This window comes from Salvelinus namaycush, chromosome 9 (genome assembly GCF_016432855.1).
Source record: "Salvelinus namaycush isolate Seneca chromosome 9, SaNama_1.0, whole genome shotgun sequence".
NCBI classification, from domain to species: Eukaryota; Metazoa; Chordata; class Actinopteri; order Salmoniformes; family Salmonidae; genus Salvelinus; species Salvelinus namaycush.
Window position 1 is genome coordinate 54,000,271 of NC_052315.1, and position 24,493 is coordinate 54,024,763.

The window sequence follows — 24,493 nt, forward strand, 5'->3', positions numbered from 1 at the left end:
GCACCTAAAGGCCTGGTGTCTGGAGTGGAAGATGGCGTGATATGAGAGACAGGAAATGAATGGTCCACCTTGACAGTCAGCTATCAGATAAAGGGATGCAATTCTGAAAAGACTCCATATTGAAATCTAGCACCTAGGTAATGTTATTTTTCATAGCATTCTTCTATAAAACATGATTAACGCTATGCACATGACTTTTTACTCTTTGAAAAACATTACGTTGATCTTGTCTATCTCGTACGCTTGTTTATTCCATGTGTAACTCTGTGTTGTTTGTGTCGCACCGCTTTGCTTTATCTTGGCCAGGTCCTAGTTGTAAATAAGTACTTGTTCTCAACTAGCTTACCTGGTTAAATAAAGGTGAAATAAAAAATATCTACTCAGCCTTGTAGTTCATAAAGAATGCATAGGTAACTGAGCTGAGTGCTGAAATGGGAATTTTGTGTACATAGTTATATTGGGGTAAATCAACATGAGAAAAAACAGTCCCAGGCATTGTTCATGTAAAATGATGCTGCCGTAATCACTTACCTAAAGGTAATTTTGCTAAACCTTCCTAGTGGCCAAAGGGTGTGTCTGTCCGTCTTTGTGTAAAGTGTGTGCACATGGGTGTGCGTGAAATCTATAGTGAACAAAAATATCAATTCAACCTGCAACAATTGCAAGATTTTACTGAGGAGCCAGGCCCAACCAATCAGTGAGTTTTTCCCCACAAAAGTGCTTTATTACCTCCACCTGTCGTCGGGGGGGGGGGGGGGGGGGGGTGAAGAAGCCCGATGTGGAGGTCCTGGGCTGGCGTGGTTACACGTGGTCTGCGGTTGTGAGGCCGGTTGGACGTACTGCCAAAATCTCTCTAAAACGACGTTAGAGGCAGCTTATGGTAGAGAAATACACATTCAATTTTCTGGCAACAGCTTTGGTGGATGTTCTTGTAGTCAGTGTGCCAATTGCACGCTCCCTCAAAAACTTGATACATCTGTGACATTGTGTTGTGTGACAAAACTGCACATTTTTAAGGTCGCCTTTTATTGTCCCCAGCATAAGGTGCACCTATGTAATCATGTTTAATCAGCTTCTTGATATGCCACACCTGTCGGGTGGATGGATTATTTTAGCAAAGGAGAAATGATCGCTAACAGGGATATAAACAAATTTGTGCGCTAAATTTGAGAGAAATAAGCGTTTTGTGCGTCAAGAACATTTTGGGGATTTTTTTATTTCCGCTCATGAAACATGGGACCTACAATTTACGTGTTGCGTTTTATCTTTTTATTCAGTGTACATCCATTTTTGTTTTAAGACCCCATTCCTTAAATCAAGTGCAAGAACGCACACAATTTCTTGAAGCTGATGGTGCAATCTTAGATATCAATAATTTAACCATAACTATTCAAGATTGGAGGACTGCAAGTCTGTTTTCTGCATACAAGCTCCGTGTATTTCTTATGGCAGGTTTGATAGAGGTAGGGTTTATGGAATCCAAGTTGTTCTGATTAGATGAATAGCCCAACTGCTAGTCCCAGCTAACAAAAGGCTTGGAAGTACAGAAATGTGGAAGCACAACGTGCTATACCTCCAAGTTGAACCTCTGTTTTTGTTGGTATCTTATTTTTTTCATGCAGCCAAGTCACCTCTGTCTTCCAACACCCTTTCTCTCTTTATGAAATTAAATGCTCTCTCATGGTAAAGGCCATACAGACACCAACACCACTTCCTCATAGGATGTATCATTTTTAACTTCTTCTTTCACTTCTTCTAGTCTCTTTTATTATCTCTGTGGAGTGAGTACATAGGTTGTGTCCCAAATGGCACCATATGCCCTATATAGTGCACTACTTTTGACCAGGGCCCATAGGACTCTGATCAAAGGAAATGCACTATATATGGAAAAGGGTGCCATTCAAAAGCAGTGTGCTAGGGAATATGGTGCCATTTAGGACACAGTCATGGTGTGTGACCGCATCTCTGTGTTTTTAGGCTACCAAACAGTTTCTGGAGGAAATCAACAAGTGGACCACTCAGCATGGAGTGTCCCAGCTGTCCTGGGAAGTGGCCGTCAAGTTCCTCATGGCGCGCAAGTTTGACGTGCTGCGAGCCATTGAGCTCTTCCACAGCTACAGGGTAAGTGTGTGTATTTGTGTATGTATGTACAGTGGGGAGAACAAGTATTTGATACACTGCCGATTTTGCAGGTTTTCCTACTTACAAAGCACGTAGAGGTCTGTAATTTTTATCATAGGTACACTTCAACTGTGAGAGACGGAATCTAAAACAAAAATCCAGAAAATCACATTGTATGATTTTTAAGTAATTAATTAGCATTTTATTGCATGACATAAGTATTTGATACATCAGAAAGGCAGACCTTAATATTTGGTACAGAAACCTTTGTTTGCAATTACAGAGATCATACGTTTCCTGTAGTTCTTGACCAGGTTTGCACACACTGCAGCAGGGATTTTGGCCCACTCCTCCATACAGACCTTCTCCAGATGTTTCGGGGCTGTCACTGGGCAATACGGACTTTCAGCTCCCTCCAAAGATGTTCTATTGGGTTCAGGTCTGGAGACTGGCTAGGCCACTCCAGGACCTTGAGATGCTTCTTACGGAGCCACTCCTTAGTTTCCCTGGCTGTGTGTTTTGGGTCGTTGTCATGCTGGAAGACCCAGCCACGACCCATCTTCAATGCTCTTACTGAGGGAAGGAGGTTGTTGGCCAAGATCTCGCGATACATGGCCCCATCCATCCTCCCCTCAATACGGTGCAGTCGTCCTGTCCCCTTTGCAGAAAAGTATCCCCAAATAATGATGTTTCCACCTCCATGCTTCATGGTTGGGATGGTGTTCTTGGGGTTGTACTCATCCTTCTTCTTCCTCCAAACACGGCGAGTGGAGTTTAGACCAAAAAGCTCTATTTTTGTCTCATCATATATTGCCTGCGAAGACATGGATGTCGATTTAGGCAGCCCCCCGCACCTCTCTGATTGAGGGGTTGGGTTAAATGCGGAAGACACATTTCAGTTGTACAACTGACTAGGTATCCCCCTTTCATCCTTCCAGCCTTTAATCAAGCCAATGCAGATGAAGGAAAGACCAATCACTGAAGAGACACACTAGGTCTGGGATGGGGAAATGCAGTCCTGCACTACCACACCTGATTCAACTGATAGTAGTGGCCTACATTGAAGACGGTTTAGGTGGATTTGGATCATTTGAATCAAGTGTGTTAGTGCTGGACTGGAACAAAAGCCTGTAGACTTCACAGGCCTGATGTTCCCTTAACTCTTATTTTTTCATGTGTCCAGGAGACGCGTCTGAAAGAGGGCATCGTCAAACTACAGCCTCAGGAGGAACCTCTGCATTCGGAGCTGCTCAGTGGGAAGTTCACTGTGCTGGTGAGTTTAATAGTGTGTGTTTTGTGTGTGCAAAGGCGTATGGCAGCTTTGGCAACCCTCTGTGGCATTAAGCCTACAACAACCATCTTAACCATCTCTTCGTTTCACTCCGTGTCAAAATGTTTTCTTCCGCGTCGTGCCTACTGAACACGACCCAGATGCTGAAAAAAGATGAACGCTAAAACAACTCCAGGACCAGACTCATTGCGTTAGTTGTCCTCTATGTAGCGGATGTCGATTCCCCTCCCCGGGGCCGTTAGTCAGTCAGTGCAATGGGCCATGCACGGCTCGCAAGACAGAGACGGTAATGTCATGACACATACCATCTCAACGCCTCTCACTCCCATTCCATTAGGAGGATGCTCTCGTCAGGATGGGGGGGGGGGGGGGGGACAGTGCAGGAAATGCTCTGGGATCATCTGTTTTTTCTTTTACGACTATGAGATATATGGAGCTGTGCCGACTAGGCTGCTTTCTGCTGTAGTAGTTACGCAGACAGTAGTAGGTGGGGTGTGGGGGTTGTGGCAAATTTTGGTTAAACTATCCCCAATTCAATGGAATTGCAACCCTCTGCATGCACAGTGCACTCTTCCATCACATGTGCAGTGCACTTTTCCATCACATGTACAGCTGATTCTCAAGATCTTGCACACTGAGATGCTATTGAGCCCACTACTACACTGTCTGAGTCAAGGACTACATGCTTTCTGGTAAGTTTTGATTACAATACTGGGTGGGGTATATTTTATATGACATACATGATTTTTTGGTAACTAGTAAATAGTAGCCTATAGCAAAGTGTGTTTAAATAATTTAACTTGTTAATTTTTGCTACCATGTGGGTTTTAGCTTGCTTGAGCCTGCTAACTGAGGAGTGTTAATTCACCTGTCTCCATACATGTTTAATTTCAAAACATTTATCTTACAAAGGAGTTGTTTAATCTAACTGCTTAATTATTTATCTGTACATGGAATTGTATTTGTTATTTTTTACTGATTTCTATTTATTTATTTGAAATCTTTACAGAAAAATGCCACGGGCACTATCTGATGTGTGGAGACATTTCACTGCAGCTAATGTAAAAGGAAAAGCTGTGTACATTTGCAAATACTGTGCCAAATCATATGTGAAGAATGCAACAAAGATGCAGAATCAGCTGGCCAAGAGCATAAAGTTCCCTCAGCGCTCACAACAAGCAACCACTGACAAAAGTCCCTCTACTTCTATTTGATGTGAAAATTATGAATCAGACACCTTATCGATAGCAACAGCTCATGGTCCTCCTGGAATCAGAAGTTTTTTTTGGGTTGAAACCTCTGTTTATTCAGTCTTACAAGACAACACAAAACAATATAAATAATATACTCAACTAGAAAAAAGATACCGTATTTTAGACAAGTTAAACACACCGGGCAGAAGGCTACAAAGGTTAAAGGGCAATCTGTAGTACAGGGACAGAGCAAACACCTCACCATTGTTCCTGTAAACAGTCAAGGGATAGGGGTGGAGAAATGCAACCACTCACAGACAGTCATGGCCACAGACCGACCATCCACTGGACCAAAAATAAAGTTTACAATGCTTTAAAAGAAAAAATGAATAATCATTTTATGTAAGCGTGAAAAAAAAAAAAAAAAAAAAATACAGGGCAAAACTAGCTCACATTTTAGTCTCTGACCGGGCAAGATGAACAAGGCATCCACAGGTAACAATCAATAAGCACATCATCAACCTTAATGACCCCCCCCCCAAAAAAAAACACAAAGAAATGCTCATCCAACCCTTGAGTCCCACAGGGGAGTCAAATACAGACTTATTTTTGTTTTAATATGAATGCCATCAGAGGATGGACTGTTTAAAATAAGACCGGAATGGAGCCCAAGCCCCATAAAACAGTTTGGGGTTCCCACGTCTCTCACCCAAAATGTATACGATGGGGGAGATGCCATCTTGCAGTTCTGAAGTATTAGCCATCTAGCTAAAAGTTGTATAAGCAACAGTGTCCGACTGGATTCTTGACAGGGGGGTACCTATGGTTAGTACACCAAAAAGGGCTGTAGAGACTGATCTATAACAGTGGCATATATATATATATCAGAGAAACATTTCAATATTAATTCCCAGAAACCTGACAGTTTGACAGCCCCAAAACATATGCAACAGTGTGGCTGGTTCCGTTTTACATCTGACACAGGTAGGATCAAAGTCAGAGAATATTCTTCCAAGTTTGGCCCCGGACCAGTGGCTACGGTGAACCACCTTGAATTGAATGAGGCTGTGTCTAGTGCTAAAAGAGGATGAATGCACCCTGTGCAGCACAGATTCCCAGGTATCTTCCCCAAGTTCCTCCCCCAAATCCTTTTCCCATCGAGTCTTTAAAGGCACCAAAGAAGGGTTCTGTACGTCATTAATGATTGCATATACATCTGAAATTGCGCCCCTAGGAAGCTTGTTCAGCTCAAAGATTATCTCTATAGCTGTATTCGCAGGCCTATGGGGAAATTCAGGTGTGTTAGCTCTGACAAAGTTCCTAGTCTGGAGATAGTGGAAAAAGTGGGATTGGGGGAGGTTGAACTTCTCCTGTAGCTGAGCAAAAGAGACGAATGTATCATCAAAGAATAATTGGGATAGTGAGGAGAGGCCTAGTGAGTGCCAGATGGCAAAAGCCCCATTCAAAGATGGAGGAAATAAAATGTTCTAATTGATTGGGCCTGATAGAATAAAGCCTCGGAGGCTAAAGGCTAAATGGAACTGATTCCACATTTTAAGAGACTGCTTTACAATTTGGTTAAAACACCATTTGCCTAGGGACACTGGGAGAGACGAGCACAACACAGAAGAAAGTGCAGCAGGTTTACATGATTCAGATTCCATCTGGACCCAGAGTGGTCTAGGGCCAGTAGGATCAGTCTGCAGCCAGTACAAAAGGGCTCTGAAATTTGCAGCCCACTAGTATGTCTGAAAATTTGGTAGAGCTAAACCACCCAATGCCTTAGGCTTCTGTAAATGTTTTCTACCAATCCGTGGTACTTTGCCATCCCAAATAAAATACATGAATGTTTGATCCAGTGAATTAAAAAAAGATTTTGTAATAAAAATGGGTAAACATTGAAATAAATATAAAAATTTGGGCAACACATTAATTTTAATGACATTAGTCCTTCCAACAAGAGAAAGGTAGAGAATTTCAAAAAGTAAAAGATTGTTTCAAACTGACTGCTGGAGGAACAAAGTTTTAGTGAAACAAATTTGAATATTTCCTCGTCACTTTAACTCCCAAGTAGGTGAATTGATCCCGGACAATCCTAAACTGAAAACTTCCAAAAGGGCACTTTAAAGCAGGCTTATTTACAGGAAAAATCTCACTCTTGCCTAGATTCAGCTTGTACCCTGAGATTGATCTAAACTTTTTAAGAACAGGTAAGGCACCTGGCAATGAGGTATCAGGGTTGGAGATAAACAAAAGGAGGTCGTCAGCATATAGCGAGACTTTCTGCTCTAAGCCCGTCCTGATTATACCTTGAATGGCATCATTAGAGCGTAGTGCAATGGCGAGAGGCTCGATTGCCAAAGCAAACAACAAGGGGGAGAGTGGACAACTCTGTCTGGATCTGCGGTGCAAGGGAAAATAGTCAGCGGACAAGTTGTTAGCCCGTACCGAAGCCATGGGAGAAAAATAAAGAATCTTTGTCCATGCAATGAATTTGGGGCCAAAGCCAAATCTATAAAGGGCAGCTGTTAGGTAGTCCCACTCAATGCGGTCAAAAGTGAGACCACCACCTCCGGGTCCCCTGACGCTGGGGAGTACAGTATATTCATACGGCGTCTAATATTGAAAAACAAATGCCTATTTCTCACAAAGCCAGTCTGGTCAGAGTGTATTATTTGGTGCAGCGAGCGTACCATATGGATGGCTAAAAGCTTGGCTAGGATTTTGCAATCACAGTTTAAAAGCGAGATTGGGCGATAGACCCCCTGGAATGTGGATCCTTTGTTTTTCTTTAATAGTAATGAAATTGAAGCCTGATAAAGACTAGGTGGTAGCTTTGAGGTATTAAGGCACTCTCAAATAATCGAGACAAGAATGGGCAAAGCAGACCAGAAAACGTCCTGTAAAATTTGGTTGGAAAACCGTCCGGACCTGGTGATTTACCACTTTTCATTGCGGACACTGCTGTTGCAATCTCCTCAGGTGTAAATTCTTCTTCTAGAGAGTCATGGGAGTCTATCAATTGAAGGCATATTCAAGCCATTAAAGAATTAATCAATCAGCAAAGGGTCTTAAGGAGATTCAGAGGTGTATAGCGCAGAGTCAAATTGTTTAAATTGATCATTGATCTCTTTATGTATAACTGTGGTGGCACAAGACAGGGTTCTTATTTGTGGGATTAAACGTGAGGCCTCAGATTTACGGATCTGATGTGCAAGGAGTTTATTGGCCTTGTTGCCTTGTTCATACACTCTGTATCGAGCTCGCAAGAGTAAATGTTCAGCTTGCCTGGTAGAAAGCTTATCAAATTCAGATTGGAGTAGTTGGCGCTCTTTATGTAGATCAGAGGAAGGATCCGTAGCATACTTCTCATCCAATATGGCTATGGATTCGCTCAGGTCCCGAAGTTGCTGAGAGCGAGCTTTGTTTTGGTTGGCTGTAAAATAAATAATTTGGCCACGTAGGTATGCTTTGAGAGACTCCCATATGGCAGAGCAGGACATACCTGGCGTTGAATTAGTTTCTAGGAATAAGGTGATTTCAGAAGAAATGAAATTGACAAACTCCTTATCTGAGAGGAAAATGGGGTTAAGACGCCATTGATAACACATAGGAGGTCGCTGGGGGAAACTCTAGTTCAAGCACTAATGGTGAATGGTCAGAAATAACAATACTCTCGTAAGTACACCGCCGAAGGTTAGGCAGAAGTTTTGTCCAAAAAGAAGTAATCAATGCGGGAGTATGTTTGATGAACATGAGAATAAAAGGAATACTGTCTATCTGTAGGGTGTAGCAAACGCCAGGCCTCACACACAGCATATTTCTGAAGGAAAGATTGAATAAGTAGGGCACATTTAGTTCTTCTTTGAGGACTTGTCAAGAACTGGGGACATTGTACAGTTGAAATCCCCCCCCCCCTCTAAAATCAACAAATGGAAATCTAAATTGGGTATAGCAGATTAAAAAGGAAGAAATTAAACTTGTCATCCCAATTGGGAGCATAAACACTAGCCAAAACAAGTGGGGTAGAAAACAGTTTACCAGTTACTATGACGTATCGTCCCTTAGGATCAGCAATAACCTCAGAAGCTACAAAGGGAGTAGATTTATCAACGAAAATGGCAGCACCTCTTGATTTACTATGAAAGTTAGAGTGGAACACTTGACCAACCCAGTCCCTACGCATCCTAAAATGCTCACCAGTCCTCAAGTGAGTCTCTTGTAGAAATACTAAATTTGCATTCAAACCCTTTAAGTGTGTCAGCACCCTCTTACGCTTCACAGGGTTGTTAACCCCTTTGATGTTCCACGAAATGTACTTGATCGTATTGTTTTGGCCACCCTGAGCACTCCCTTTATACAACCCTGTCATTAGAGCATAGAGTGGAAAAGCAATGAGTACCCAAAAACCCCAGATTATTAACTTGTCTGAGTAATAATGTACGGTGCAAGATATTTGGAAAAAGCACAGAAAAAAAAACTAAAAAGACAGAACGACAACATTAGAACTGAACAATTCAACCTCCTTCCTCCCCCCAACCACCTTTCCCCATCCCAGACAGTACATCCCCAAATGAGGTACAAGCCTAAATAGAACATGTTCTCTTTGCACAGTATGTCTGTGAGAGTGCGGTGTTAAACCCAAACCTACAGTCCTGCTCTTTTAAAGTCGCATTTTATGTTAGTGGATCAAACAGCAAAACGAGAGAAAAATAAAAGTGAATCCCTTGTGCAATCGATATTACAAAAGCACCACTTGTAGATGTATATAATTATATTCCCAGTCTTCTAACAGGCATTGAGAGAGAAAATAAATAAATGGTATAAAGGCTCTCAACCAAAAACCTCATTTGAAGTAAGCAAATCATAGTAAGATAATCAAAAAAATAATAATAATTGTCTAGTTTGACGATAAGACACCTTACAGCCAAGACCAAAAAACTATGTGTGCACAATGTTGAATATTTTCTGGGCATAAATGACGTTCAAAACCTTTAAAATTGAAGTGAAGACCCACAAAAAAGTGTAGCCTCGGAACATTTACTGTTTACTGGGTCGGTACAAACGGATGCAGTAAACAAATAACCAAAAATATTTTGAGTCACTGAGCCACTATATAAACAAACTGAGTAGGTGAATATGAGAGCCTAGAAACAATGGAGTTAAGTAAAACCTTAATACAATTAAATTAAAATGACTGAATGCTTGTAAGGCAAGCACCCTAGATGATCAAAACATTAGATCACATCAAATAAGCCCGAATGGGTTCGCCAACTCCCCAACTATACAAGAATAGTATGTTATAACTAAACATAATTGTACCACAGGTGGGCTACTTACTATCCACAGTTCGCAAGCAACAGTTGCTGATCTATGAGCAAGTTCAAGACTTCTTGAGCCATAGCCTCATCCGGAGACTCAAATGTGTTGTTTTTACCATCATGATAGCCATAAACGGGCTGGGAATCGCAGTCCATACTTCACAGCTGGATGGATCCGTAGTAGTTGTTTGACCTGCACGAAAGCTGCGCGCTGCCTGGAAACAGTGGGAGAGTAGTCCTGGTAGATAGCGAAGCTCTGTCCTTGAAAGCTCAGAGTGGTATTGCGGGCTCGTCGGAGAATCTCCATCTTCTCATGGAAAAAGTGCACTCGAAGAATTATGTCACGGGCCTCTCACCATCCTGGGGCTTTGGTCGCGGCGACCGGTGGGCACGATCAATCAGGGGCTTCTCATCCAAGGCAAGAACATCCTTCAGCAGCCCAGAAACGAAATCAGTGGCGCGAGGCATTTCCGCTGCCTCTGGGACCGATACCAGTCTCCGATTATTGCGGCGAGAGAATCCCTCTAAACTCACAACTCTCCTGCACCTTTTTCAAATCCGTAGCTAGGTGTTTCACGTCAGCCTCTAGGGATGTCGTTAAATCAGAGACATTGGTAGCGGAGGTCTCCAGTGCTGCAATCGTTTTAGTGTGCAACTCTGTTGTTGTTTTGAGTGATGTGATTGCTGGCACTGTCTCGTTCCGCAGGATGGTTAGATCTGCTTTTAAAGTATCAGAAACCTCCTGTATTCGGGCCTCAATCGTAGCAACTACCTCTGTTTTCATTTCAACTATCTCAGAGCATAGTAGTTTGATGGCCTTGAATGTTCATTTCAGCGCCGCCAGGCCAAGCCGCACCCCCGGGTAAAGTGTGAGTCCCCAGTCCCTCAGACTCAGGAGAGGGCGGTGATGAGAGTGGGTATTGTAGGCCGGGTTTCCTCAAAGTCATGTTTTTGGCCTTATGTTTCGTCGACATGCTGACATTCGAAAGCAAAGTAGTCTTGGTTTTTAGGGAGAGGGATCACCGAACTAATATTTTGAAAATAAATGCGGTTCTGCTGCAAAATTCACAAACTTTAAGAATACTGCGGGAGCAAACGGAAAACACGTCAGTCGCACTTGGCGTCCCTCCAACCCCCATCAGAAGTTTTTTTTATTCAATGGAGGAACGTAGTTGGAGAAATGCTGATGAATGTCTTGCTTGAGCTGTGTATGCGACTGGTTCACCTCTGCTAACAGGCAATGTGTATTGGAGTAGATTTCTGAATGTTCTTCGCCCAACATACACCCCTCCAACCAGACATGCTTTTGCTGCATGCAGAGTTTAACAGAGTTCAAGTGAAGGTCAAGCAAATCATAGAGAAAGCAGACTGTATTGCAATCATCTCTGATGGGTGGTCGAATGTTCGTGGGCAAGGAATAATAATCTCCACCCCTCAACCAGTATTCTACACGAGCACAGACACAAGGAACAATAGACACCCATCTCTACATTGCAGATGAGCTGAAGGCAGTCATCAATGACCTTGGACCACAGAAGGTATTTGCACTGGTGACAGACAATGCTGTGAACATGAAGGCTGCTTGGTCTAAAGTGGAGATGTCCTACCCTCACATTACACCCATTGGCTGTGCTGCTCATGCATTGAATCTGCTCCTCAAGGACATCATGGCACTGAAAACAATGGATACACTCTACAAGAGAGCCAAGGACATGGTTAGGTACTTGAAGGGTCATCAAGTTACAGCAGCAATCTACCTCACCAAGCAAAGTGAGAAGAATAAGAGCACCAGATTGAAGCTGCCCAGAAACACCCGTTGGGGTGGTGTTGTCGTCATCATGTTTGACAGTCTCCTGGAGGGGAAGCAGTCTCTCCAAGAAATGGCCATATCAAAGTCTGCCGATATGGACAGCCCCATCAAGAGGATCCTCCTGGATGATGTAAGGGCTTTGGGATGGAGGTGCAATATGGCAGTCGTGCCAACATATCTCATCAACCACCTGGTGGAAGGGACTTTGTGGCTCTGAGGCTCTTTCCCCTGTTGCCTCCATCCTCCAAATCCCACCAACATCAGCCACCTCAGAGCGCAACTGGTCCTTGTTTGGGAACACACACACCAAAGCATGTTAACAGGCTGACCAATACAAGGGTTGAAAAATTGGTGGCCATCCAGGCAAGTTTTTGGCTTTTTGAGCCTGACAACTGACAAGTAACAGTGAAGATGGGGCCTTGGAGTCTGATGTTCAGGAGGTGGACATTGAAGATGTCCAGGGAGAAGACATGGAAGCCTGAGAGAAAGAAAGTCTAGAAACTAAAGCTTTTGTTATCATTTTACAGATGTATGTTAAAAATGTTTTTGGGAGATGCGATGGATCATTGGGGATCATTCAATATTCCCTTTTGTTGTTCATTGAAATCATCCCATGTGAAGAGTCAATTCATTTAATTAAAGTTTAAAGTGTATTTATATTGGAAGGATTTAATAATTTGCAAATCTCTACTTATGATAAGGTCAAAGGTTTGTTTCTGTCTCCATTTTATATGGTAAATATATTCAATGCAAAAAACATCTACATTTTAAATTGTAATATTAATTTGCATATATTTCCGTTAATTCACACGGAAAGTTTCCACCTTGAATATTCCCCAAAATGTGCAACCCTACTAGCTAGTGTTCATGTTTCCAAGTTTCAAACGTGTTCTCAAATTCCATTGAAATGGCAGCAGCGGTATGAAAACCAGCACATTCATGAGCATGCAATACGACTTTCCTCAGTACGAAATCCTCAACGACCCACTGTGCTGTCAGACTCGACATGCTCATGGGGCTGATCTCGCTGGTCCAAATGTCAGTTGTGAAGCTAATAGCAGCGACGCTATTACTGTGTATCTCCGGTAGGGCAACATCTGAAAAATAGCGCAGTTGGTAGTGTGTACTGGTGCTCGACCAGTCGGCAAAAGCCGACATCACCCCCGACCAGAGAACGGTTGATTGTCAAGGGCAATGAATTCCATTATCTTGGCATTAATGCATTTTGATTTTGAGTTGTCTCGCTGAAATGTTCTTACTCTTTCAAATGACTGCTTGACTTGTTGACTGCTCGATCCACACAGCAGACATTGTGGTCTAGGTTAGGAATGCTGTGTTACACAATTTTTTTTACGTGTACCTACGTTATATAGGTATGCACGTAATCTTTGACATCGGTTTTGCACATCGCCGTTGCACTAGACATCGGGCCGACGTTGGCATTTTTAGCTAATATCGGCTGATTCCGATATGTTCACCGATATATCGTGCATCCTTACTTTTTGTTATTGCCTAGTTATTGCCTAGTCAAACTAAGTCACTCAATCTGCTTTTTGGATGCTGGGGTAAGTGTTAATTGTGGAAAAATGTATTGTATGCTCTTCAGTGTTGCAGTTCAGACTATAAACTATTCTATACTACTCAGTTGAAATTCAATCATTTTGAATAGGTCACACAGTAACTCACAGTGAAAGAATGTGCTAATCCGGTGACCTGTTTTAATTTAATTGAATGGGTCCCTGTTTTTCACAATTGTTGTGTCTTTAGGTAGATGTTCCATTCAAACTGACAAGTTTGTTTCATAGAAGTCACTCCTTCAGAGATGTGAGGTGGCGCCCATTTTATATCTACTGACTTTGAAAGCAGGTGCCTCCCTGTGGCCAAACTTATCATTGCTTCTCATGGTCATGTCCACTTTGCCATCCTGTGGTCAAACTGAACACCAGACCCCATTTTAGATATTTTGATATGCAGGCTGCCATGACTTCACATGTATTTGATGATTGCATGTTGGATTCATTGTGCAACTAGTCTAGACTAGAGTTTTGCCTCAAACCTTTCTGTATGTACCTCTACTGTAAACTAGTGATGGGGGAAAAAATCTATAGTTACAATTTGGGATATTATTTTTGATGATATATAATTTTGACAATATCGCAATATTCTTTTTGCGCTAGTTGGCTGTACCTGCGACAAAATGCCAGTATTTTTCATTCATAGCTTGTTCTCCATCTTTTTTGGTTTTGAGCACTTATTTCCATGACTGATCAAAACTCGTATTCTCATGACTCTCTGTTGTCCCTCTGCAGAAGACATATGGTGAGCAATATGTTTGGAACATCGTAACGCAATATAATCACAGTATCGAATTGCATTACATATAGAATAGTGAGAATCGCAATACGTATCTTATCGGCACTTAAGTATCGTGATAATATTGTGTCGTGAGGTCACTGGCAATTCCCAGCCTTACTGTAAACTATATACACCTCTGGTATTATGCCAATGGAGAAAAATAGAGATGTATACCAAGTGATAAACTTGCGGTGACATTTTAACACTTTTCTATGTTTAAATTACTCTTGTGATGCGTTACTGCTTACTTTTTCTCACCCACAGGTACTATATAGAATCGTATTTTAATCAGGATGTTGGACTTCAGTGCCCCACAGGGCAGCTAAGAAGCACACCCTAATCTCTCCTCACTCTGACCCCTGTCTCTGTTCTGTTCAACCAGAGTGTGCGAGACCCAGCAGGCGCCTCCATAGCCTTGTACACAGCCAAGCTCCACCACCCCAACAAGACAGGCAACCATGTTGTCCTGCAGGCTCTCTTCTACCTCCTGGACCGGGCTGTGGAGAGGTGAGAACAACGAGATACATATTTTAGTATTAGCCTATTACGTGTTCTGTTCAATTATGTAGGTGAGACTCAGTCTCTGTCCCAATTGTCTTAATTGATCAAGACCATTGGGTAAAGGCAGGCTTAGTTTTACAACGCAGCAGACAAATTGAGACAGGATGTTGGCATTGCACGGTGACAGTTTGTTGTGAAAGTGTGTGTAATTTTTGTATGACCTGATGAGTGATTTTAGAATCCCTTTTTACTCCATTATTGATGAGCAGCTATTAGCACCTATGTCATGAATTATAATGATTTACGTATAGCACATAAGGCATTATAATTAAGCAATAAGGTGTGGTATATGGCAAATATACCACGGCTAAGGGCTGTTCTTACGCACGACGCAACGCCGAGTGCCTGGGTACAGCCTTTAGCCGTGGTATATTGGCCATATATCACAAACACCCGAGGTCCCTTATTGTTATTATAAATTGGTTACCAAAGTAATTAGAGCAGTAAAAATACATATTTTGTTATCCGTGGTATACGTGATCTGATATACCATGGCTGTTAGCCCATCAGCATTCAGGGCATGGACCACCCAGTTTATAAATATGCTTATAATGCATTATGAAGAGGGCATTCAAAGAGTTGTATTCTAAAAAATTAAATAAAAATGTATTTCTTTAAAACAACAATACAGTACAAATTAGTACCCACATTAGCGGGTGCTCTGGTCAGTGGGTGCGCTCGCCCCCACCCGCACCGAGACGCCGGCAAGGCACTGCCCCCAGCCCAAAGGGATTTTCCAAGGGCGGGAAAAACCAAGGCCCGCCACATGGAAGCGAGCACACCCGTAACTACCAAGACCAGAACACACCGCTCACAGCATCAAACCAAACAATAATCCCATCCACACCCTCACCGCTGATTGGAGGACCTCAAACTTTTATACTGTACATACATTTGTATATAAATTTATTCCAACACTCGTCAATTCCACTCTTCAAACAGCCACAGATCAACCCATCTTTCCCAATAAATCATAATTCTCCATTTCCTCACGCAATACATCCCTCCATTCTCTGATGTCTCACTAGGGACTTGAACCTTCCCATCTGCAACATTTCTGCCGAAATTGCCACAAAAATAATATTCACCCAAGAGCACAATGATATTTCCTATTAACTTACTGTGGTCCTTCACATCCCCCAGCAATACAGTTTGCAGGTTCAACCTCGCCCTGACATTATGGCATAACAACCGTTCCTGGACCAGACACCAAAAACAAGCCGCTGATGGACAGCACCAAAAGAGATGCTCTATTGATCCTGTTTCATCATGGCAGTCTGCAGCGGTCTAACTGTTGATTACCCCATATACTGAGCATTCTTTTTGAAGCAAGAATTTTATATAATAGCTTAAATTTAACAGAACAAATTGATGGATCAATTGTCGTTTTATATATCAGTTCATAAACCCGATGCCATGGTATTGGGACATCGAAAATCTGTTCCCAACTACAGCATCTTGAATTTTATGCGGCATAGTTGTCAAGCCTCTTGACCGTAAGTGAAACTGGTACATTTTATGATTTATATGACTCATTTTATGACTTTTATTTGGTGGCAGACAAACGAATTAATTGCTTTCTCTTAAGTAATTTCCTTTTCCATTTTTGTGGCAGAGCTGCGATGAGTTGTTTATAATTTTCTATTGAGAATACCTAGAGCTGGCCGCCCGGCCAAACTGAGCAATCAGGGGAGAAGGGCCTTGGTCAGGGAGGTGACCAAGAACCCGATGGTCACTCTGACAGAGCTCCAGAGTTCCTCTATAGAGATGGGAGAACCTTCCATGTTCATAGAAAGTGTTAAACATTTTCTCTCTCTCTCCCCCCAGCTTTGAAACTCAAAGAAACGGCCTGGTGTTCATTTATGACATGGCGGGCTCCAACTATACCAACTTTGAGCTGGACCTCAGCAAGAAGATTCTCAACTTACTCAAGGTTAGAAAGTACTGAGGCGGCATATTGTCGTATTTTTATCAATATCTGTTCACAAGGCTAATATGTTGACTGATAAGACTAAAATGTACACTCCATGTGTATGAATGAGAGGCCAGGATTGCGAAGTGGTGTTCCAAAACTGCAGGTCTGCTCTGTTCTACACCAGGGTGCTTTTCCTGCCAGGCTAAAGAAGGTGTTGATAGTGGGCGCCCCTGTCTGGTTCCGCGTGCCCTACAACCTGCTGAGCCTGCTGCTTAAGGAGAAACTCAGGGAGAGGGTGAGTGCAATGGTACTATCCTCACTATGGGTAGAATTGTATCTTCAAAAACAAGCACTAATTGCAACTATGAAGAACTGTCAAGAATGTGACTGTAGTAATGATCATTTAGCTGACGCTTCCATCCAAACCGACTTACTCAATGCATTCGGAAAGTATTCAGACCCCTTAACTTTTTCCACGTTTTGTTACATTACAGCCTTATTCTAAACTCAATCTACACACAATACCCCATAATGACAAAGCAAAAACATGTTATTCAGACCTTTTGCTATGAGACTTGAAATTGAGCTCTGATTCATCCTGCTCATCCTTGAGATGTTTGTACAACTTGATTGGAGTCCACCTGTGGTAAATTCAAATGATTGGACATTATTTGGAAAGACACACACCTGTCTATATAAGGTCCCACAGTTGACAGTGCATGTCAGAGCAAAAACCAAGCCATGAGGTCGAAGGAATTGTCTGTAGAGCTCTGACACGGGATTGTGTCGAGGCAAAGATCTGGGGAAGAATACCAAAAAATGCCTGCAGCATTGAAGGTCCCCAAGAACACAGTGGCCTCCATCATTCTTAAATGGAAGAAGTTTGGAACCACCAAGACTCTGGCCACCTGGCCAAACCTAGCAATCGGGGGGGAAGGGCCTTGGTCAGAGAGGTGACCAAGAACCAGATTGTCACTCTGACAGAGCTCCAGAGTTCCTCTGTGGAGAAGGGAGAACCTTCCAGAAGGACAACCATCTCTGCAGCATTCCACAAATCAGGCCTTCGTGGTAGTGGCCAGATGAAAGCCACTCCTCAGTAAAAGGCACATGACAGCCTGCTTGGAGTTTGCCAAAATGCACCTAAAGACTCTCAGACAATGAGAAAATATTCTCTGGTCTGATGAAACCAAGATTGAAATCTTTGGCCAAGTGTCACACCTGGAGGAAACCTGGCACCATCCCTACGGTGAAGCATGGTGGTGGCAGCATCATGCTGTGGGGATGTTTTTCAGCAGCAGGGACTGGGAGACTAGTCGGGATAGAGTGAAAGATGAACGGAACAAAGTACAGAGAGATCCTTGATGAAAACCTGCTCCAGAGCACTCAGGACCTCCTACTGGGGTGAAGGTTCACCTTGCAACAGGTCAACGATCCTAAGCACACGGCAAAGACAACGCAGGAGTCTCTGAATGACCTTGAGTATCACATCTAGAGCCTGGATTTGAACCCAATCATACCCAAGAAGACTGAAGGCTGTAATCGCTGCCAAAGGTGCTTCAACAAAGTAAAGGGTCTGAATACTTGTGTAAATGTGATATTTCAGTTTTTTTTTTTTATAGTACATTTGCAAACATTTCTAAAAACCTGTTTTTGCTTTGTCATTATGGGGTATTATGTGTAGATTGAGGAAAAACAACAATTTAATAATAAAGCTGTAACGAAATGTGAAAAAAGTCAAGGGGTCTGCATACTTTCCGAATGCACTGTATGTGGCCCTTGTAGGAATAAAGTCACCTCCTTGGTGTTGCTTACCAAGCAATTTAGCCATCGAGACAATGTTTTTTTCTGATGCAGCATGATAGAGACATGTTCTGGCATGGTGCAGAAGTAGGACCTCACAATGTAGAGCCAAACATGCCCCCTATATCTCTGACATTGCTTCAGTAACCCCCTGTCCCTAGTTTGGGAAATCAACAATATTAGAAGCAGATAAACACTCCTGGGACCTGGGCATGGTCGTTATGCTCCCTTCCAGTGTATAACACCTGACATTGGAGGGCGAACCGCCGTCCAGCCCTGCAATGTAATTGATACACAAGGCACTTCCTCAGCTGTCAGATCATTTTTATTTTTAATCCCAACCCCTGTCCCCGTAGGAGGCCTTTTGCCTTTTGGTAGACCGTCATTGTAAATAAGAATTTGTTCTTTACTGACTTGCCTAGTTAAATAAATAAATGATTGATGGATGCAAGGCGTTTCCACTGTGACCTTTACTCAGGAACTAACTCCTCCCAGGGAAAGCTAACGTTTGGAATCGCACCCTATACCCATACAGTGGGGTGTATAATGTATGACACCATTGATAATGATGAGCAATAATGACTGTATAACATAAATCATTCAAATACTGAGCTATATTGTATGCTCCAGAAAATGGTGAAATTATTCTTTAATACTATTACAATTGCCCAGAGAAAGAGATTTTGTTTAACAAGTAAATGTAAGGGTCAAAATTATTAACACCCCTAAAGATTCTTATAAATAAAGAGGTCAAAAGTTTAGTATTTGGTCCCATATTCCTAGTATGCAATGACTAATTCAAGCGTGTGACTACAAACTTGTTGGATGAATTTTGCAGCTCGTTTTGGTTGTGTTTCAGATTATTTTGTGCCATTTTGGAGTCACCTTTATTGTAAATAAGAATAGAATATGTTTCTAAACACTTCTACATTAATGTGGATGCTACCATGATTACAGATAATCCTGAATAATGATGAGAAAGTTACTGTGGTCAAAGATCATATCCCCAAGACATGCTAACCACCCCTGTTATTGGTAATAGTTAACATGTCTTGTGGTTATGATCTTTGGCCCTCCAACTTTCTCACTCATCACTATTCACTCGACACAATACATTATTTACCATAAATTTCTATTGTGCACAAAATAATCTGAAACACAACCAAAACAAACTGCAAATGCATCCAACATGTTTTTAGTCGGTCACAAGTAGGGTTGCACATTTTGGGGAATATTCAGGAGGTGGAAACATATGGAAATATATGCAAATTATTATTAATACCTTTTAAATGTAGATGTTTTTTGCATTGGATATATGTACCATATCATATGGAGACAGAAACATAAACCTTTTACCTTATCAAAAGTAGACATAATTGCAAATTATTAAATCCTTCCAATAGAAATTTTTAAAACGATTTAGTTACGAATTGAACTTTAATTAAATGAGTTGACTCTTCACATGGGATGATTTCACTGAACAACAAAAGGGAATATTGAATGATCCCCAATGATCCATCGCATCTCCCAAAAACATTTAACATACATCTATAAAATGAAAGTCTAGAAACTACAGCTTTGGTTGTCTTCCTCTCAGGCTTCCATGTCTTCTCCCTGGACCTCCTCAATGTCCACCTCTTGAACATCAGACTCTGAGACCTCAACTTCACTGTCACTTTCCAACCTTGTTGAGGATGGCTCGTTGTCAGGCTCAAAAAGCCTAAAACTTTGCCAGACTGCCAAGAACCTTGCCCTCATCCAGGCCAAGGTGGTGAGACACAGTAGTGATGACACCATAGGCCTTGTTGATCTCTGCACCAGACAGGATGTTCTTGCCTGCATACTTGGGGTCCAACATGTGCTCTGCGGAGTGTATGGGCTTCAGGCAGAAGTCTTCACGCTTTTTGATCGATTTCAGAACTGTAGTTTCCTCTGCTTGGAGCAACAGTGAAGTGGGCAGGGCAGTACAGATTTATTCTCTTATATCTGCAAGTCGAGTCTGAACATCAGACAGGATGTCATTGTCTCCCTCAATCTGTGCAATGGCTACTGCTATAGGTTTCAGGCTGCTTACCACTCTCTCCCAAAATGCATCATCCAGGAGGATCCTCTTGATGGGGCTGTCTAATTCATCATTTTCACCTCGAATAGAGGGACTTTTGTCAAAGGTTGATTGTTGTGAGCGCTGAGGGAACTTTATGCTCTTGGCCAGATTATTCTGCATCTTTGTTGCATTCTTCACACATGATTTTTTTGATTTAGTCATTAATGATCTTGTTTAACTATGACTTTTTTATGAACTTGAGGAGGTCATGAGATTGAACGCTTGGTGTTATCACCACAATCACATTATTCATTGATGAGATGACATTTGTAAAATGGCTCTAATATGCAATATCAAATAGGAATCCATTTATTGAACAAGGCACGGAGCATAATTCAAAAGCACACTGTTTGATTCCTTGACGTTGATTCATTGACTGTCCCAGTGATTCATTGAATGGGAATGAAATCAACCTAAACCCCTATTAATGCATGGAATCCAGTTTAGGACATCCTCAATTCTTAGTCAAGACTGAAACCTACAGCTTACGAATCAGGATGTCCTAAAAAGGATTCTGTGGTGGTCCAGTTTTAATATATATATATATTTTTTTAAACGGAGCAAGGACTTAAGATCAGATGTTATCACTTGACTTTGGAAGTTGAAGCCCTCACTCTCTCCTACCTCCTTCTCCTCTCCCAGGTCCAGATGGTCAAAATGTCTGACCTCTGCCAGCACCTCCCCCGGGATTGTCTCCCAGAGCACTTGGGGGGGCTGCTGCCCCTGGATGCCCACGGCTGGAACGAGCAGCTCCTGACTGGGCAGAACGGCCGTGTGGACCCCGTTGATGAGCTTGTAGGCATCCCACTGGCGGACTCGTCGGTCCACACCCCCGGGCTGGAGGCCATGTGCCTGCCGGAGTTCATGGCCCACCTGGGCAGGCTCCAGCGCTCTGGAATCCACCTGGAGTATGTGGAAATCCGCAAGGAGCAACCGCCAGGGACCTTCCACTGTGCCCTGTGAGTAGATGAGTACAATCACTTCTAAAGGGTTTGCTTTGTGTTGATCTACATTTCCAGGCATTTGAGCTGCATGGGGAGAAGCCTAGAGAGTTCTGGTCCTGTATTCACAAGGTGTCTCAGAGTAGAAGCTGATCAGAGCTTTTCTTGGATCAGAACCCTCCTATCGATTTATAATCTTATTTTTTATTATCTAAATGATCATATACCAGCAATCCTACTCTGGCCCTTTGTGAATACGGGCCCCCCAGCCCTCACTGGGTTGAAAAGGATGAGACTTTGGGTTTGTCCGTTAAACTACCAAGGAAAGCATCAAACTGGGTGGCAAAACTTTGTATCAGTCCCTTGGAGCAGTAACTTGATACGGATTCATGATATTCTTAAATGACCAATGGTTGATTATGTCTGTCAATCTCTCCAGTGCTGCATACAACCAGGAGAGGAATCGCTATGGGGATGTCCTGTGTCTTGACCAAACAAGAGTTTGTCTGAAAACTAGACAAAACGAGGTGTGTACTTCTCAAAAGTCATATGACAATGTCATCAATGCAGTTAAAGTGTACAGTATCATAACATAAGAGATATCAGTAACACTTTCTAGGAACCACATGTGCATATATTGCCTTCTATCAAGCACTTGCTGTCACCATTCACAACAGCATAATATGGCTCCAAACAGTATTTGTAAATGCACATATACCTGCACATTACATATGGTTCCTAGAACTTGAAATATGAATTCTATATTTTATTTATATTCATCTTGAATAGGCTGTTAAGAGGACAAAAAAACACACACAAGAAATACTCAATATTGCCATACGAGAATGCTCTCTTTCAGCCTCAATGGAATGTCAAAGGACATCTTTGTTTCATGTGTTTGTGAGAAAGCCTCTACTTTTACACTCAGCAGGCTCACCAAAGGCCTCTGATAAACGGCTTAAAACCGCCTTGATAGCCCCCTCTTTTTATTCGCTCAATTTATTTGGCATTCATCCAACAGAGCTCTAATGTTATCTGGATTGCTACTGTACAGCTATGATGTTTATAGGACCCCTATTCTCTCGGTCGCTGTGACGAAGGCCTGTTTGTTCCCACAGAGATCGGACTACATCAACGCCAGCTTCATGGACGGCTACAAACAGAAGAATGCATACATCGGTACTCAAGGTACAACGATGGCCGTCTATGAAAGGACATCTGCTAGTTTCATCATCAGAGACTTTTGCACTAGTCATTTTGATGGAATATTCATTCCTTTGTAAGAGGTTCCTTTGGTTCTCAAACTACTGGTGTTTTGGTAACACTAAAGTCAACAGGTATAAAGCATTATAATGTGCTTGATGCATTGAAAGACTTGTCATAAGCATGCACCCTGTGTACAAAACATTAGGAACACCTTCCTAATATTGAGTTGCACACCCCTTTTGCCCTCAGAACAGCCTCAATTTGTAGGGGCATGGACTATACAAGGTGTCGAAAGCGTTCCACAGGGATGCTGGCCCATGTTGACTCCAATGCTTCTCACAGTTGTGTCAAGTTGGTTGGATGTCCTTTGGGTGGAGGACCATTCCTGATACACACGGGAAACTGTTGAGCGTGAAAAATCCAGCACTGTTGCAGTTCTTGACTCACACAAACCCGGTACGCCTGGCACCTACTACCCCATTCAAAGGCACTTAAATCTTTTGTCTTGCCCATTCACCCTCTGAATGACACATACACAATCCATGTTTCAATTGTCTCAAGACTTAAAAATTATTCTTTAACCTGTCTCCTCCCCTTCATCTACACTGATTTGAAGTGGATTTCACAAGTGACATCAATAAAGGATCATAGTTATCACCTGTATTCATCTGGTCAGTCTGTCATGGAAAGAGCAGGTGTTCATTATGTTTTGTACACTCAATGTATGACCCCCTGACGATCCAGCCTAAATAATAATTTTGAGTCGGTTGAACATTTTATACATAAAGACCTCAGTGTGTATGAGCCTTGATGTAACAAGTAGATAATTCCTTTCATTCTACTCTACTGTCCATAGGACCACTGGAGAAAACCTATGGTGATTTTTGGAGAATGGTCTGGGAGCAAAATGTGCTAGTCATTGTCATGACAACACGGTAATTACTTTTCTTACAGCTTACCTTTACCCAGTGGGAGTTGAAATTATATCAAGTCTTTGTCATGGCATGAAGTGGAGGATTGTTGTTAAATGATTCACTGACATTTGGAAATGCTGATATGTGGTGACTGTTGTGAACCAGACCCATATATGTTACAATAGGGCACTTCTTGAATTCTAGAGAGATTTGTCATTTAGCCTCCTGGAGATAATAAATCTGTGTGTTGCAGGACGAACGAGGGCGGTCGGAAGAAGTGTGGTCAGTACTGGCCTCTGGAGGAAGGTGGCCAGGAGGTGTACAGTCACATGGCTGTGGTCAACCAGAGAGTGGACAACCACTCCCACTACAGCCAGACCACCCTGGAGCTGCACAACATGGAGGTACAGTAGCTAGCTACAGGTCTAAAGTGACCTCTGCTCCCTTTACACAAGGAAGAACACATTTCCTATTGCTGATTTGTTAAGGATGAAAATCTGAGATTATCTGTAGCACAGGCTAGCTGCATAGGGATGGCTGTTCACTTTAGCTGGAACAATTTTCACTGTGCAACACTACCTTAGTGTTGGTGTTGGCTAACATCAAAACTTCCAACAAGTTTGAACACGTTAGAACTCGTGCATATCAGTGATTTTTATTTTTTATTTTTTTTACCACAATTTAACACTATCATGGTGTGTCTATCCCGTCCCTACCAGAAATGTGAGCAGAAGCAGGTGACCCACTTCCAATACCTGAGCTGGCCTGACTACGGCGTCCCCACTTCGGCCTTGACGCTCATCGACTTCCTGGGGGCCGTCAAGAGGCAGCAGAGACAGGCGGTGAAGGGCATGGGGCCCCAGTGGAGAGGCCACCCCCTGGGACCCCCCATGGTGGTTCACTGCAGTGCTGGCATAGGCAGAACAGGTGAACTATTAAATTCTCACTGATGACCACCACT

The 24,493-nt window shown here is 42.5% G+C and overlaps 1 protein-coding gene across 1 annotated transcript in view; it reads left to right on the forward strand.

The window, feature by feature from the left end:
• Positions 1–24,493, forward strand: part of LOC120054198 (tyrosine-protein phosphatase non-receptor type 9-like) — a 46,145-nt gene that overhangs the window by 19,262 nt on the left and 2,390 nt on the right. Inside the window, exons 2-12 of the mRNA XM_039001654.1 lie at positions 1,978–2,121; positions 3,305–3,394; positions 14,474–14,598; positions 16,480–16,585; positions 16,752–16,862; positions 21,114–21,430; positions 21,852–21,939; positions 22,531–22,600; positions 23,475–23,553; positions 23,786–23,936; positions 24,252–24,459. Of these exons, the coding sequence (XP_038857582.1) occupies positions 1,978–2,121; positions 3,305–3,394; positions 14,474–14,598; positions 16,480–16,585; positions 16,752–16,862; positions 21,114–21,430; positions 21,852–21,939; positions 22,531–22,600; positions 23,475–23,553; positions 23,786–23,936; positions 24,252–24,459 (1,489 nt within the window). The remainder of the gene's footprint in view (positions 1–1,977; positions 2,122–3,304; positions 3,395–14,473; positions 14,599–16,479; positions 16,586–16,751; positions 16,863–21,113; positions 21,431–21,851; positions 21,940–22,530; positions 22,601–23,474; positions 23,554–23,785; positions 23,937–24,251; positions 24,460–24,493) is intronic.